This window comes from Rhagoletis pomonella, unplaced genomic scaffold (assembly GCF_013731165.1).
Source record: "Rhagoletis pomonella isolate Grant_MI unplaced genomic scaffold, Rhpom_1.0 Rhpom_scaffold_00007, whole genome shotgun sequence".
Lineage (NCBI taxonomy): Eukaryota > Metazoa > Arthropoda > Insecta > Diptera > Tephritidae > Rhagoletis > Rhagoletis pomonella.
The window spans coordinates 64,381,195-64,399,886 of record NW_023458561.1 but is presented as its reverse complement, the minus strand read 5'-3'; the positions used below and the strand labels follow the sequence as shown (position 1 = coordinate 64,399,886).

General features: G+C 34.7%; 1 protein-coding gene across 1 annotated transcript in view; it reads right to left on the bottom strand.

Annotated features, from left to right (window-relative positions):
• The window catches only part of LOC118743336 (serine proteinase stubble), a 41,773-nt gene that overhangs the window by 12,987 nt on the left and 10,094 nt on the right, over positions 1 to 18,692 (bottom strand). Inside the window, exons 2-3 of the mRNA XM_036475938.1 lie at positions 15,633 to 16,098; positions 1,191 to 1,348 (exon numbers count right to left, since the gene is read on the bottom strand). Of these exons, the coding sequence (XP_036331831.1) occupies positions 1,191 to 1,348; positions 15,633 to 16,098 (624 nt within the window). The remainder of the gene's footprint in view (positions 1 to 1,190; positions 1,349 to 15,632; positions 16,099 to 18,692) is intronic.

Genomic DNA, 18,692 nt, shown 5'->3' with positions numbered 1-18,692 from the left:
CCTGGTACCTCGTATCTCATCAGATAACATCTTAATTCGTGAGGGGTATCTTAACTTAACGGAACAACCTCTAAGCTAGGAAGTCATGGTCTTGCCACGGTAGACTGCTGCGTAATGAGCATTAAGTATGACTAATGGCTGCTATTTCTCTATGAAATCAATTAGAGCCACTTGTTTTATTGTGACTAAAAGCAAAAGTTTTAAAAGATACGAAGCTAACTAAGTCCACCCAGCCTCAGTCGTCTCGATAATTTTGATAGAACTTTTTATGAATTTATATCATCTTGGCACATCTTTGCCAATAGCCTCAAGCCCAATTCGACTTGGCTGTCGCTGAAGACATTTAAGCTCCTAACTCCAAACTTGTTTTCCCCATGTCCATGGCCTTGAGAATTGCAATTACTTTAGGTTTAGAAAACGTTATCCCCAATATAGAAGTGAAGCTTTTAACCACTCTCTTCGATGTAGACTCCAGATCCCAATCCCAGTTTTGGAGCTATAACTACATATTCCTCAATGTATAAGCCCGAGCTCTGTATTGCCATTGAGCCAGCACTCAGTCGCAGGGAACTCAACATCGTAAAATCTACTAGGAAAAGGTAATGGTGACATACTATGCTGGGGTATTGAATATACACTTGTGTCTACATCTCTGTTTCCACATCTACCCACTCAGTGTCATACCAAAAGCGCTTTATAATAAGGCTGTATGCAGCCTTTGAGGTCTTTCAATGAAAAAAAAATTTAAAGTAAAGGTATGTGTAATAGAGTATCAAGGACACCCGGCACTGTTGTAGAGAAGGCTCCCATACAGCAATCGGTAACTGTCCTTTACCAAGCTTATTTCAGACCGTGTTGAGCTTCTGCTTTTGGTGAGCACAACAGAAACACAAATTTTTTAATTTACATAAACATTCTTTAAAATGATTGCCTTGATTTTAGCAAACCTTTCAAAATACTGTAGTTTTTTTAAGTATCGCTTTTGAGCTTGTATTGCGCGAACTGCCACCCTGTAGCATCCTGATTTATAACATTTTCTAATACCTTAAATCATTCAATTGGCAAAGTCATACCTAACTTTGAAAAAAAACCTCTCAAAATCTGCAATTAAAAGGCAATTAGCAACTCTTGCAAATTTATATATTCTTTTGTTTACAAATATGTGCTTGAAATTAATGCAACAAACTTACCTTCAGTTGGCAACACGAACCGAAATAGAAGCGATCAATGCAAGTACCCAAATGTGTGCCATTCTGTTTGATACAATCAATGGCGAACATACAAATGCCAGAGCGACCCGACTTTCGCACAATGCAGGGCAAGTGTCGTATATTTCTACCCGATTGAACTGAAATAAAAAAAGATAATATTTTAAAATTATATATAGTTGCTAAATGGGGAACAAGAAAGTACTAAATTAAGAATATTAAAAATATAAAGCTTAAAATGTAGAAAATATAAAAGAGTTAGTCATACAAAATATTTCATTACTTCTTATTCTCTGTTACACTGTAATTGTGCACTTAAATATTTTGATATGCAAATCAATTTTTTTTTCAGCTAGCAACCGTTCTAACCATTAATTTCTAAACCCAAACATAACCCACTTAATCCCGAATAAGCGCAAAACGCCACGAAAATCCACTCATAAACACACGTTTCTACCATTGTTGTTGCTATTTCTATACCATTTTCATATTTCCATATTTACATAAATTCTATTTTAATAGTTTTGTTTGTTGTCTTTCCAATTTGCGACTTCACAATTTCCGCTGCCTCGCGCCGCTTTTTTTATGCCTTTGATTTTAACGCCAATTTGAGTATCGGTCGGAAACCGTTAGATGTGCATAACCGTTATCATAAGTGAAAATGTACGATAAATGAAAAGACGACCAAAGAAGCTAGCAAACCAACAACTTTTGAGCAGCCCAGCTGAAATGATTGGCACGAAATTGTTGTGAACGAACGACAACGAAGACAACTCAAAAGCTGGGAATGTCGCCGAGGAGAATGAAGTTAGCGTACTTATGTTTGCCAAAAAATATTGTTTATGCGTTTGTAATAATTTTCTGTTAAGTTGGAAATACATAACTAATTTTTTTTTGTCACTTTGCATTTTGCTACTTACGGCTCGGCTCGTTCTTTCACACATACTATGCCATCTTCGTGACTAGTTTGCGAACGTGTGTATAAAGAAAGCATTGGTAAAGGCGACAACAACATGTTCGCATATGTACATATGTATGCACATTAGGGTGGCCCAAAATGAGTAAAGTCGGAATTTTAATGCTTTCGCCCCCTAGATCACAATTTTATTTTATTTTGAAATCAAAAAATATTTCCATGTCTTCTATATTGGAAAAAACAACTTTCGTAGAAATGGTATAGAATTCTTGAAAATCAATGTTTTCGATCAGAAAACTCAGGTTCTCTTCAGGAGTCTTTTAATAGTAATTCCCAATCGCTTATTTAACAATTTTTTTAATACTTAACGTATTTTTTATTGATCCCCAATTGCATTTTTCGACTTTACTTTTTCACATGAATTTTTGGACCACCCTAATGTACACACACGAGTAAGGAAGAACAAATTCGCTAAAGGCACGCAAAACATAAAATTAACGTGACACACAGTAGCGTGCATTATGTACCAGCGGAATTGAGTAGTCGGAGACGAAGAGAAAGTTACTGACAATAATCAACAATAAATTGAGTTGTTCAAGTAGGCAAAAAAAAAAAAACTGATGAGTAAGACTTTTTTGGTGAGTTCCATTTGGTTGGCAGTTAAACGGTAAATTGTTTAGCCTTTATGGGAAATATGTAATAAGTATATACATATATGTATGTCACTAGAAAAAATATTGAAAATACATATTCGTAATAACGCGCATTGTGTACTTGTGATGTAATGCCCAACGATTCTCTCATTTATTTTTCTAACAGAACAAAAGACTTAAGCCACAAACTTGATGCTGGCATTCAGCTGCAGCTGCTCTTTCGAAGAAAGTACTGTTCGATATTATGAAATGATTTCGTAGAAGTTATGAAATTGGAAACTGAAAGCTTGTGTGCGGTGCTGTTGGCTCTTTTTAATGAAAGCTGCTTTGAAGTTAGAAAGAACGTAGCAGTAGCAGGAGTAATATGAAGTTCATTATGCAAGCACCCACAAATAATGTGCATTATACAAAATTTACAACAGGGGAGTAGAAATAGAGTTATTGGAGTTATTTTTCATCGCTAAAGGTGAAAAGGTGACAAGTCCATTTTTTTTCAAAATTTAGTTTTTGATGCAGAATGGCAGGTAATCCGAAACTACATCGATTTCTCGTCCCTTCTGAGCAATTAAAAAAAAGGGGTTGCAACCTTTTCACCCTTAGGCGACGATATGCATACCTATCCAAATAGCAAAAAATATGTATCTTTAACAAGTAAAATGGAAGCGTAGAATCGATGAATAGTAAGGCATGGGAAGGCTTTGATTCATACAGGCAAATTTTAGCTAATTAGATATCAGTTAAATTTAATTTGGATATAGCTTTTAAGGCAATAGTTCTCTTGCTATTTCACTGCAAAAGCTTCGTGATTGACGCTTTCTTTCCGCTCTTAGAAAGCACGGATTCGAAAACGACTTTTTTGTTGGAACTAACGCTAACCAACACCTGCATTGGAGAATACTCAGACTACACGCCGTCCATTTTATGGTTTCGGTGTTCTATTTTATTCTGTTTTCAATCTGTACTATCCACGAATAAAAAAACCAAAAACGAAAAATATTGCTGTCAAAAATGTCATACCTAATCCTTGCAAATGCAGGCAGAAGAACATAAAAGTTTTCAGCGGTCTGATTCTCTTCAAGGCAGGAAGGACAAATGGGGTTGTCTATCAAAGTCAAGTTTTTACGCCATTAGAACTGACCAGTTCATCAGTCCTATTTACTCAATGAAAGAAAATACCTAGCTAGACCCTCTGAGATTAAGGGCAACATAAGCTTTGCTCACCTGCAGTGCGTCCAAGCCTCCCAGTAATTGCCGAGCGAAATATTCACTTAGTTTTGGACAATCGCTTCAGTGCCTTAATATGAGAGTGATATAACTAGTTGCTCACCGAGTAATGCCTAGACTGAAGCTCCTCTACTCAAATGGTCAGATATCTCATTAATTTAGTCAAGACTTATATTGTCGAACTAGTTTTGAAGTAGTCAGAAAGCTGGTCAATGCCTTAGGTGAAGATTGGCTGCCCCTATAGACCCGTAAACTCTTGTTTCTCCTCCTATTTTCCGCAGAGTAATATATGGCGTCTTCTTTAAGCTGATTTGCCGCTTGATCTGCGACAGAAGAAGTAGTAGGTGGGAGCAGCAATGTCTCTGTCCAAGGAAGAATAGGAAGAGAAGCTTGGAATATAGCCTTTGCTGTCGACATGAAACCCTATATTCAGGGGAAGTTTCTGAACACTCTGCATGATCTTGTGGACAAGTATCTAGAATTACCGTCTATTTATACTGGAAAGACGAATTGTAAACCAGGGGACATAAGGTACCTTTTGAAAAGTGATTTTTGACAGCTTTATTGGAACCCAAATATGTAAAGATGTATATAGAATGCATCAGCTACTCTATGCTGCTGTAGAAGCGACTTTTCTCCAAAACTAAACCACTGGATGTCAAGAAGTTAGAGCCTGAGTTATTTAATTTATTTCCATTTCATTTCAAAATATTGGCTTCTAATAATTCGCACTGGTAAGGTAGTATAGTTATATTCGTTTTGAAAATCGACAATTAATTTCCAAATGCGTGTTACCTCTATGATGCGACAACGATGTTGAACGTACGAGAAGCTTTGTCGTGGAATAAATACTTCGTTACATTCGAAAGTTCTCTTAATTGTTATTGGCACAACATATGCCGGAAAAAATAAAATATTTGCTGAAGTATACATAAATACATATTTTGCTTTTAAGCGACCTGTAAAACGGCAATTACTTGCATATCCATTTTACTAATTTTCGCAATAATCTTTCTTCTATTGTCAGATTCTAATATGCCTATTATTTTAATTGCTTGCAGTAGAATAATAAATATTCACTTCAGTGGCCATCTATAATCCAAAGAATTTCTAAATACTCTGCACATTCACCATATATTTGTGCTGATGTGCCTCCTTAAGCATGGAATATGCAATAGCGGTAGCTGTGATTGCGCTACCACACCGAAATGCGGTCATAGAACGGTAAAGGGGTCAGTTAAATTGCACAGCCAATGTTAAAACCGCATAAAATGCATTAGCTAGGCTAATTAGATTTATTGCTGCCTATATGGGAAATGATAGAAGTAATTTGCCGGCATGAAAATATATACAGCAGAATGAATTGATTAATAATCTAAGTAGGACTTGAGAATTTTTGTAATTAACTGTAAGTCTGATTAATAGAAAATGTTTGTAAAAAAAAAAAATTTCCATGCGAATGGGAAAATCTGTGTTTTATCAATATAATTTTAAATCAGCTGCTGATTTAGTTAAACATATGAAACTTTGCAGCAAAATCCAAAATGTGGTTCACTGAGTCAAGCTGCTAAAGGCTAAAGCCAATTGGTCTCAGCAGCTTTTTAAGGCTAGAAAAATTCAGGAAAATTATTCATACAGGTTTCTTCCAATATGGTTAAGAGAAGGAAGAAGATTAATAAGGAGGATACCATTTCCATCTAAACCGATATTATAAGAACGGATAGAGATGAGAGAAGGGAAGGAATATGCAACTACGATAACATACAAAGAGAAAGTATCCTTCCGGACAGGAAATTCAGTCTCTTTTCGCTGGCCCAACTAACCACAAATTAGTAAACATAAAGGGAGATGGTAATAAGCTTGCCGGCTGAGCCTTTTTTATTCCTATGATTTTAGATGGAGATTCTAACTACAAACTTTATATAGATTCACACTAAAAGTAGCAAAAAAACTTTAGAAAAAGGTGTTGATGGAAAAATTAAGTGTGAATAAGAAACTAACTATTTTCAGGATATTTCTTTTACATTATTTTTTAACATTTATTTTGGCATCATTATTGGTGTTGTGACTAAAGTCAGTAAAATTATTCCCCTAAAGCTTGCTGACACATTTTCTTATATGTAACTATCACAGTGACCTACTTTCAATTTTACCAGCAAATAAAAATGTATGTGTATGGCTTCAACTTTATATTACTTTTTCTGCCAAATTATTTTCTATATAAAAAACACAACATTCTACGCACATCTGGAAAATTAATTAAAACTACAATTGCTTGGCAAACCAACAGAATCTTGTTTAATTAAATATATACATATATATGTATATTTATGCATATATATAAGGGTGCATCACCAAAAAAAAATAAAATAAAATTGCGTTTCTCTATCGGAATCATTTTAAGACTTCCGCCAAAATTCTTGGGAAAATTATTCTAATTTAACGTGAGCTAGACCGATTTGAAAACACCTCTAAAAATCGAATTATTTTGATCCCGTTGACGACATTTTTTATGCAGACCTTTTAAGCTTAAACACTTCTAAGGTGTGTTTTTAAAAACAATTTGTTTTTTTTTATTAAACACGCGATTTTTGCAGGGTTATTTCAAATTTATTTACCTTACGTAAGTATTAATAATTTTGTGAAATATTTTAACGCAAATTTTATATTGACAATGAAAAAAAACAGTACCGATTTTTTTTTTGTATAGAAAGTGTTTCGCCCTAATGTGTATATAAAAAAACAAATAGTAAAAATTCCGTGCAGGTTTCGTAAGCATGTCTCCTATAGTGTACAAAAAAGCCACTACTTTGTATGAATGAAGAAGAGATATGCAGTGCAGCAGTAGTGGCAAGCAAACAAGTAATCGAAAGGTTTACATGAACTATGGGTGCATACTCGTAGAGTAGAGCAGAGCTCACTGTGGTGCAGCGGCCAAGCAAGCAGTCAGAGGAGGCAACAGAGACAAAACGAAATTCATTCACTGAAGCGTTGACCTAAATAAGAGGCAAACAAATCCAAAACTGCGGCCGTGGAGGCATCTTATGGGCGACGTAGATACATAGGTGACAATGCCGTCAAGGAATGAAACTGTAATTTGAGTATAGGAAGAAGAAGCGAGCGGTAAGTGGTTAAAGCGCAGAAAAAATTTAAACTTAAGAATGAGAAAAACTTTAGAATTTTTTAAATAAATATTGTTTTAATCAATCTTAACTCACATAGCTTAGGGTGTTGTTCGATACATTCATCCTATACCATCAGGCATTAAACACTGATAGCAATAAAGAAAAAAACAGAACATCATTGCATTATCAGTATGGTTGAAGTAAGTAATAAATATTTTGATTTGGTTCGAATTTTGCACACAGCCTAATTTCATATCTCATCTCCAATGATATCAAAGTTTTGCAGTTATAGCGAGAAATAATGAACTTATGAGGAATTTTGTTGGCTCAAATTGACAATTTTAACGATATTTACCACGCCCATAATTAAAAAAAAAATACTTTTTTTAAGACTTAAGTTTTATTATGGCAGTTTTTGTATAAAATTAGGCTAGTGCGAAATTGAGCAAAGCGAAGTTAATCACGCGGAGAATCAGCCCTTTTTGTTAGCTATGGGGAAAACACTTCGCACTTCTAAATGATAATTTTACTAAAATTTTTAACCGACTTCACAAAAAGGAGAAGGTTAGCACTTCGTCGAAATATATATATATTTTTTTTATGTATGTTACGGCATAACTTTGGACCACGTTAACCGATTTTTAAAATTATTTTTTTTTAAGGAAAGCTGTTACCACACAGAAAAAATATTTTTGGATATTCATACAAAAAATTGTCATTTATTTCAATTCAATTTATTTTCCCTTTGTTTAAATATTCTAATATCGACACATATATTAGAACAGGTATTCACTCAAATTCAAAATAATTTGAAGCCAAAATCGTTAATTCGTTTTATATGTGCATAATTCATAAGCCGTTTTTGAATGAGTTCATGCAGCCCTCTATTACAAAATCATTCGATTTCGTGAAATCCCATAGCCTTATCTTGTCCCTCATCAATCATATAGAACACAAAATACTACAAATACTACAAACAGTGAATCGAGCGCAATAGCACTATCATGACATAATGTTAGCATTCTAATGCCATCCACGAAATTTAGGTTAATCTCTGCGTGTATCCGTGGACATCGGCGTCTGTGTCAGCTCACCGGCGGATAACAAGCAGCTTAAATGTCAACGACATGCGCATCACAGCGCTTATGACTTGAAGCTTCAAACGCTTAAGACACTAGGAAAGACATAATTTTTAATTTTCTTGTTTTTTGTTTGTAAATCAAATTAACGGGACATTTGCATAGCTTCTCGGCGCGGTAAATATTATTACAAAAAAAAGAACCAAACAATAAAAAGGCAAACTACTAAGCCATTTACCAAATAGCCAGGAGTTATTATGGACAGTTAAGTGTGATCTAGGTTGAATGTGAAAGGGAGGGTTATGAAGTCGTACATACGTATGCTGGGAACTAATTTCACTCTAAATATTTAATTTTATTTTCATGAAAATAAATAACAGATATTTTTTTTTGATCTTATTGTGCTAATGATTTGATTAATAAACAAAGTACATACCTACATACATACGTGAAAATATTAAGTAAAAGCCATTTCTTTGCCCAACAGTACACAACCAATGACGCTCTCGCTGACAGGTATTTTTTTTATTTTCCTGCTTGATCTTTGTGCGCTTTTTTTTATTACTGAACCAATTTGGTTATCTACAAAGTAATCAAATTACAAATAAAATAGGTGAAAACATTTGTTTCCCTTTCACTTTGTGGCGCAGCTGAAAGCCCATTTTCCCCATTTTTCGACCCAAAGTGGCGAACGTGGCTGCCAACACCATTCACCACCACAAATTCGAGTGCCGGCAGTCAATTTAGTGCGCTTGATTCCTACAAAAAAAAAAAAAAAAAATTCTCACTTGCCACACTCGTCGTCATCGGCACGCGGCCATCTGAATGCAATTATCTGGCCACTTTCATGAAAAGATTTTTCATCAACTTGATTTCCTTTTGATTTTAAATTTTTTCTTTATTTTATGTTGGCCTATGCTAGCTACGAGGTCGCGGGTAAGAAAAGAGCCGGCAATATAGAAAAGTAGCTGGTTATAGTCGGTTGAAGTTCGATGTCGATACGATGCGAGACTGTTTACTGTGAAGTAAAAATTACAGCTCGCATATCAGTTTTGTTGTTTGGTTGTGTTGGTGGAATTTCCCATTTTTATGGCAACAGTTCTCTGCAGTTGTTGTTGTTGCTGTTGCTGATATTGCTGACCTCAATTGCTTTTGGTCGCCCAATGTGAAAGTATTCGCTATCGCCATTTCTACCTGACCGCAGCTTCCTTATTGGCACTATTTCACGCCTTCAGTTGCTGGGGAAGTTGCTTATAATCAAACCAGTGCTTGATTGTTGTGATTCTTGAAATTTTCATTTATTTTATGGCAAACATTGCTTAATTTCGCTTACTATGCTTGCGGTAGAGCCTGATGCTCAAGAATCGCTATCCGGTTTGTAATTATTTTTATGCTAAAGTTTTACTCACTAAACTTGTACACGCGTCGAATGGAAATTTAATAATAGAGAAACATCACACTATCGTAGAGGAAGTGTTAATTGCATGTAAATTAATTGCTTTTTTATGAGCTTCTTGACCTATATACATCGCTCATTTCTACGCATCCGCTGATGCTCATATAAAATTGATGTTAATTTGCTGTATCATCGCAATCGTTGGTGCCCCCCCAGACTTTCGATTGGCTTAAAGCAAACGCTTGCTGTGTGTGTTTGTGTGTGTGTGTTTTCCCTTCAGATTCTACATAACTTTGCATCCCTATCATCACTTTCATTCGCTTCTTAGCCAACGCCGTGACGCCTTTCTTTGCGTGTGCACTTGATGTGTAGATGGCGGAGTGAGTTCGCTTCCTAAGTCTTTTGTTTTTGTTTTGATTGATGCCCGCAGAACAAAATGAAAGTTTTGCATACAACAAAGAAAATGCTGCCAGCAAATAAAAAACTATGTTTCCTTTCATATGTATGATGTATTTAAATGTCAATTTTGTGGTTTTGCGGCTTTTTGGTTCATCGCCAACGCAGGAAAATACAAATTATGCGCATTTTGTGGACGAGGCTATTGTTTTGCCTTCACCAAAGTAGGTTAAAGTAAAAGTGACAAATTGTGCTTGTCTGTGCATGCATGATATGCAGGTACTAAAGCAATTAATTTTGTGAGTTTTCATTAATGTAAGAAAACTGGCGTTAAATAGTAATTGCTTAGTAAAATGCAAAGTAGTGCATTCAATAGGTCAACCGTAACTCTCTACTCACATTTATCTGCGTTTCATTTGGTGTTTTCGTTCGCTGCAATTTTACACTTAATTTATAAATCTTTAAAAATGGATTACCTCTGTAGTTTGAAAAAAATTGCTTAGCACGTACGTGAGAGAAAGTAAAACAAATTTGGTTGTCTTCAAGCACGCTTGCCTTTATTTGTGCTTCAGCTTCATGCATATGCTGATGTCAAGTGGTATTTCATCAAAATTTGTATTTTCTTACTCGGAGTGAGTGCATATGTGTACATTAGGGTGGTGCTCAAAAATATTCAAATATGAATTTTTTATGGGACAAGTCATTGCTTTGTTCTACGAAATTTTAATCTACATTTCCCAGCCGGTATTAGGTTTGAAAAAATTTAAATTTAATAAATTTGAGTTATTATTTAAAAATATTCTTAAAAATTCATAGTCAGCGCGAAATAGATTCATAAAATATTAAGCTGCAAAAACTGTCATTCTAAGTTTAGAATAATACCGTATATAGGCGAAAGGGCTAAAGATTTTTTTTATTTTCGAGCTATGACTGCAATAAAAATATTTTCCTTTGCTAATCTGTTAGTCGATCTATACACCAGAACTACAAAATACCAGTCGAAGCGATCGGAATAAAAATCTCTGAGTTACAGCTGGTCAAAGTCAATTTTTTTTTTTAATTTTTGGCGAAAAATTAATAACTTGAAATCCCAGTAGCGACCCCTAGAAATTGTTTAAAAATTTTGAATCTTCTTTGATGACTCTTTTTGTACTTAGAACAAAATAAAGGGGTACCGCATGAAAAATTTAGATTCGTATAATTTGAGAGCACCCTAACATATATATGTACATAATAACCCGCCTATGTACATGTGCACATCCATGCAATCTGACTCACGTCCAGCGGCCGTATATAACTCATTTGCTGGCGCTGATGTCAACTACCTCATTAAGATAAGCACCGACTAAAACAAAAGAAAACAACAACTAATATAACTACTTCGCTACGAGCGCTTCAGTAACTACAACAAAAGCAACCAATAACGCTTGCGTGCAGCTATAAAGAATTTAAATACATTCATATATGTATGTACATTAGGGTGTATCACCAAAAAAGTTGCGTTTTTTTCTGCCTAAATTACAATATTTATTACATTTTGAGACTACCGCCAAAATATTTCGGAGAAATGTTTGAAACAATCTCATTATTTAATTCCATAAATCTTTAAAAACTAGTTTGCGGATTTTTAAGCTTCATATACTAAGGTACTTTTTTAGATTTTTTTTAAGCAAATTTGGGATTTTTAAGCAAATTTTTGATTTTGGGAATTATTGTAAAATAGGTCCAGCTCACGTAAATTTTAATAGTATTGTTCTGAAATATTCAGCAGGATGTCTCTTTTAAAATATAATAAGTCTTATATTTCCGATGGAAAACAGTAACACTTTTTTTGTATGGAGAGTGATGCACCCTAATGTACATACACACATACATATATTGTATTTGAAAGCGACATTGCTTTTGTTTTTTTTTTTTTGCCTTTTAACTACTAAATTTGGTTAACACAGAGTATTAAAAGAAAATCGAAAACTTCGTCATACCAGCTTGTATCTACAGTGGCGGCTTATTGAAAGCGTTTATGGACACTCGTCCGCTTTGATTATAAAGAAACGTGTAAATACTTTTTTCTGCTTCTGCTGGTCAACTAAAAAATATAGAAAATGTTTTCTAGGAAATGCGGGTGTAGCCGGATGCATTCGCATGATTGTTAACACATATTTGTACCCATGTGCATGTGTATGTATGCTTCCAAATACTCCTAGTAAATATTTATTTAAAGCAAGGAATGAAACCGAAACCCAAACCGAAACCGTAACCGTTTAAAACTGTTTCGTTTTTCAAAACCGAAACCGAAACCGTAACCGTTATCTTCACCTGAAAAGGAACGATACCGAAACCATTTCAATCACAGGTTTCAATCGGTTTCCAGAAATTTACAAAAATAAAAATAAAAATGTCTTTGAAATAAACGATTTATTTAACCAAAATCAGCAACATTTTGCTAAAATTCTTGTTAAGTAGTAAATAAGTATGGCAAGGTAACTTTTCGCAAAAATCTGCTGATGACTTTGTTGTTGTGAATCGATAATCGATTAATTATATTTAAGTAGTTTCTTTCCCGTACACAATGCGAGATCCCGCGTGTGCCCAAAATAGCCCAGAAATCATGCCTGTACTCAACAAAATGGGTAATAGAGAGCGAAAATTCGAGCGTATTCGATCGTAAGTGTATTCTTCTTCCTGCCCGAAACAGCCCGACATTTTCTCCGAGTAAAAATGGATAAAGTGTCAAAGTGCATATCAGCTGTATTGTGTTTACATGTTGCCTGCATTTACTTGGTGCTTTTAAGGAAAAGTGAATGGCCTGTTGATGAATTTTCAATCTATGTACTTAAAATCAAATTTGTGAAACCAAAATTCAATTTCCAAGTGTTTGCATTTAATACCATGTTCTGACCGACAACCAAAACATTTTTCCTTCATTTTCTTTTCATTTACAACCTTTAACTTTCATTCTTATTTTGCTTTGGCCAGGCAATTAACAATAAATCCGAAATGGCGTATTAAAGATGATAAAATATGACTTCCACTTCGATAAATAATCGAAAAAAACTAGTGAAGACACCGATTGGAATGAGTGGAAAGTGAGTTTTCAAGTAGTTTTCAAGTAGTTTTCAGCGAAAACTGGTTTTCGTTTAACAGATTTTATATGGACGAAAACAAAAGTTTTAGGTCGAAAACCAGTTTTAGCAACGAAAACATGTTTCCGATGTCGGTCAGAACATGGTATAAGTGACAAAAACAAGAACAACGGGAATCAGCTGTTTCTCGACTTGTGGGCACGAAATGTGGGTTTTTGTGTGTCCGTACTTCTGAACTTTGTTCCAGTTTTGAAAGAAAATGTTTCTCTTATTCTCTAATAACCAAATCCGGTCCTGATTGTTAGGGAAAGAACCTAGTGTTGATATTATCAGTGAACTGTAATTTTCGATTTTCATTCCTCAACGTTTAAGACATTGTGATTTAAATAATATCAACAAAATTTCTGTGAAAAACCGAAACCGGAACGAAACCGAAACCAAAACCGAAATAAATTTTGAAGAACGAAACCAAAACCGAAACCGAAACACTTGGTAAAACCGAAACCCAAACCGGAACGTTATTTTGAATCGGTTTCATTCCTTGATTTAAAGTAGGTAAAGGTTCACATATCGTCTAAATGAAATAGCCCACGAAAGTGAACATTGAAATTTTGGAAAGATGTTACTTATGAACAAATATAGACGTTCAATCTTTAGAGCACGAGAAATTGCTAGCTTTTACTTTTTTTATTTTTTAAGGTAGAAAGAAAATTGACTGCTGTTTTCGATCAGAGAATGGTCGATAATTTTAACCTCGTTTGCTTTTGCAAGAGTCGGTAGAGAATTTTCGAAGTTTTTGTGTAAATTTTTTGAAAATTTTACAATTTTTTTTTTGATATTTTGGATCTTTCTGGAATTTCATTGGGATTATGCGCTTTTCGTGGTATTTCTAGATGTAATCGGCACTTTTCAGGATTTTTCGACAATTGGTTAGACAATGCAATTAAATCCAATATTAAGAGTCTAAATAAAAAGAAAAAACGACCAACGATTTTCTATTCACAAAATATTTTATGCAGTCTTTTATTTCTTATTTAAAGAAAGGTAATATAATTAGATTTTATCGCACGAAATACCAAAATGCTACAGTTAACTAAAAGCGTTTAAAATTATTATTCACTGGGTGCGGCTTTTACTAAAAGGGCAGTGGCAATTTTTTACTATAACAGTAAGTAAAAATTTGTAAACTGTTGCTTCAGAAAATGGTCCCTGTGTGGAAGAAGTTTTTGCTATTGCTGAATCCTACATAAACATTATACTCCACTGCTTGAAATGCCAAGAGTGGCGTGAGTCTCCCATCTCTGTTTGTGTGTTGCCAGTACCTTCTTTGTTGTGTTTGGTCACTTCAAAGAAAACACACGCAATCTAGTCGCCCTATATAAAACCTCTTCTGGTCTCCAATGGCGTGACGACTAAGTGGTAGTGCGCAGCTCTAACCAAAGGTTTTAAGCGAAAAAAGCGGCAGTTTCACTAAAATATGATACACTGAAATCTTTGGCTTACGCTAGGTCAAAAACAATAAACGTGTGAGATCCCATGTAGGCAATAATTTTAGTGCAAACATTTTAAATTCTGTGGCTGTACGCGTTGGCTGCCTATGTAAGAAAGCACGTGAGTGACGAGATGGCGCGTAGTCCAGTTGCTGACTAACTATTTAAGAATCATTCGTTGCTTAAATATAGTAATTCATGTTAAAAGAATATGAATGTATATGTATTAAGTGCTATAGGCAACAATAAAGTAGACAGCTGGTTCATTGCCTTCTAACAAGCAGCAGATGTGCAACCAAACTGAATACTTGGCATCTGAGCTTTAATTGTTTATACTAAAAACTTGTTTCCCCACACTTAACTTGAACCTATCTTTTTATACATAAACTGGATGAGACATACCTACATGGGTAAATACTAAGCAAACATAACTAAGATTTACATATTAAAAACAATGCGGTCGAATCTAGAAGAATTTTATCTAAAGTAAAACAAATAACAAAAGAATTCGAAAAGTTTGTTCACCCAGATTTAAACTTTTGCTAAGCGCTTCAAAGCTATATTAGTAATTTTTTAACGTAGTATAAAGTACGTACACATACAAATATAGAAACGTACGCACATGCATACTAGGGTGGTCATTAAAATACCACAAACTAAAGAGATCCACAAAAAATTCAAAGCTTAAAAAAATTTTAGGACTTACCCTGATAGGAGTTGGAAACATTTATCTGTTATTTTAAATCGCAAAAATTCGAAAAAAATTTTGACGTCAAATCTGTTAAGTTTGACACTTTGTGATATAAATTCATAAACTCACTGAGTTTAAGCTGGTCAAACACAAAATGTTCTCCAATTTTTGCGTTAAAAAAAAAATAAATTTTTTAAATCCCTGATCTTGACCCCCATTTTTTTTTTAATTTTGAAATTTTCGTGGTTATCTTAGTTTTGTAGATAAAAATATTAAGTTGTTGACAATTTTAAGCACCACCCTAATACATACATTAGTGAATATATAAATTGGTAGGAAGATAACAACACACTGTTTGATTTCTTACTCACATTGCGCTAAACTGGGATTGTCGACGAAAACGGGCGTCGCTAACGTTGGTGTTGCTGTGCAGCCGAGCAGCAGTAAAAACGCCACAAGAGGCAGCAATGATGCAGCATCAGATTTTATTACTTGCCATAATGGCATGCTGCGGCTGTTGCTGTGGCTGTGGCTGTGGCTGTTATTGGCGGAGAGATGCAGGTGCTGGTTGGTGGTATATTTTTGCTGCAACGCATTGCTTAAAGTATCTTTCGTGCGTGCTTCTGTTGTTTTTGTAATATATGTTGCTGTTGTTGTGGTTGTATCTGTAGCTTTTCTTGTAACATTTGCACTACATTTACTCAACGCATTTGAAGCTGAATTCCTGTTTGACGTTCTCGTAGCGGTTGGCACAGCTGAAGTTCCAGTCGCTTGCGAAGTTGTTTTGAAGGCAGGCGGTGGAAATGAAGCCGGTTTTATTTGACGTATTGTACCCATCTGAAAATGAGGCGAGATGAAATGATTAATTGTAGCTAAGTATGTATATAAATACAAAGAAAAAGTGTGAATAGGCCCGTGTAGCAGTATGAAACGCAATTGTTTGGTTAATTGTTCTATAATTTGGTGTAATATAGTCCGAATAGTCTATTTTGTGGCTTTGTAAAAATGCTTGGGTCTCAAATAATGATTTTTACCAGCCCTTTAGCAACAATGCAGTCTCTGATATTAGTTGAAATTTTATAATTTCCGTAAACATAAACGATCTTTTATTTATATTGGCGAATTAAAGATCGTTGGTATACCTTCTAAGCGATTTTACGAAAAGTGAAATAGTTTTTGCCACACCTTTTACGGGATAACTTAATGGATGAAATTCAAACTTTTACTGAAACGAAATTCTGCCAAATAAGTAAAAGAAAACGAAAGCGAGAAATTTTAACGTCCATCATAAATCAAGAATTAATCACACCCTGAATTCATTAGCGAACCAACAAACTTATATGGAGATTTTTTCTCCTGAGCGAAAAGCGAAAGTTGCGTGGTTAGCAAAGTGAAAAAATTTCTTAAATCTGAGAAAAATATGTTAATAAAGTTGCAGCCGCCATAGCAGGCCAATAATAAAAGCCAGTCAGAGCGACGCAATAACAATAACTATAAAAGTAAATATTTTGCACGCACAAACAAAAATACAGAAAATACAGAAATAACTCGCGAAATGCAAAACTTTCATTCTGACCTAATATTGCCTAAAAAGAAATGGAGAAAAAATGAAGCAAAACGATACACTTAATTGCTGATCGACTGACTACAGCTGGCACTGATTGTAGCTGACTGCTAGCACAGGTCGTGCCCGTCGACGTAGAGCCGGTGTCGGTTGGCAGGCAGGCAGGCAGGCGTTGGCCTCAAATGTCGCTGTGATTGGCAGCGGTGACTGGCAATAAGAATACATAGCTGCAAGTAGCAACAGCAACAGCGGCAATCAGCAGTGGCACAATTTGTTTACTTGGCGGAGATGAAGATAAGATTTCGTGAGTGAACCCAGTGAACCATATGCTATGTATGCTTAATTTGGAGAAGAGATGCATAAAAATTGTAATGGTAATGCTAATAGAAAATGGTAATGGAAAAGGTTCTGGCAATGGTAATGGTAGTGGTAATGGTTGAAGTAATGGAAATGGTAATGGTAATGTTAATGGTCGTGGTAATGGTAACCGTAATGGTAATGGTGGTAGTAGTGGTAATGTTAATATTAATATTAAGTGTAATGGTAATGGTAAAAAAAACCATAATAATAATTCCAATGGTATTTTTAATGGTAATGGTAATGGTAATGGTCTTGGTAATGGTAATGGTTATTGTAATGGTTATGGTAATGGTAATGGTAATGATAATGGTAATAGTAATGGTAATGGAAATGATACCAGTAATGGTATTGGTAATAGGAATGATAATGGTAATGGTAATGGAAAGGGCTATTGTAATGGTAGTGACAAATGTAATGGTACTGAAAACGCCAACCATATATCTTTTATATATTGGTATTCGTATGTATGTGGGTTCATATACTGCGTATAAGTACTTTCTCATTACTAAAGGTTTACTGGTGTGTATAGCACATACATACATACATTTTGCTCTGCAATTACTTTCGCTTTACAAACGCTAATTTTACGCCCATCAGGGCCACTGCAAATTTTGGCTTAAGTGAAATTACTTTTACATATATCGGTATAGGTTTTGAAATTTTGTTTACAAATATGTTTAGCAAAATTCTTGCAAAACTCTTCAAAAAATGGCACCGGTTACGTGCGCACGCGCAGCAATATTTAAAACCTCATTCTCGCATTTACGAACTTGTGTGTGTTTGTAAATATGTGTTTGTTTTGGCTTTAGCGATACGAGAGTAGGTGAAAGTTATTGACGATAATGCGAATGAATGTTGAAATTACGGAAGCGTTGCCAGGCGTGTGGAATTCTGCAAATTTGCTAGCTCATAAAAAAGGAATTTGCAAGCGTTTATGTAAGGTTGTGAAATTGTGGATTTAGTGTAATAAAAAAGAAATACGCATATCATACGTAGAGTCTCTGACCGTTTAATATTTTCAATGAATGCAGTTTATTTCTTAAAATTTTCTAGATTTGAGGAAAAAATACAAATGTGTAAATATAGGTATGTATGCTATACCTATGTATGTATGTATGCATTTGTTCAAGTGTATGCTGTTATGTATGCATGTGCATACAACATAAATACCAAAAAAAAAAAATCCACCTCAATTGTTGACGCATCTGGAATTTCACACTTAAGAAATCAAAAGTGTTTTATCACTCCATCGACGTCAACTTGAGTCACCAGCTTCGCTTCACATCTTGCACCGCAGCGGCTGCCTAGACTAGTTAACGCACCTTCGTTCACCTTTCACATTGACTATTTTTTTTAAATTCACTTTATTTTAGTTTATTTGGTTTGTATTGGTTGTTCGGGCTTTTCAAATTTCATATGCAAGTGTGTCATGCGCTTCTGCTATTTCGTTTTGTATGCATTTGGCAAAAATGTGTCACCTTATTTGGCTGTGTAAAAGAAAGTTTTT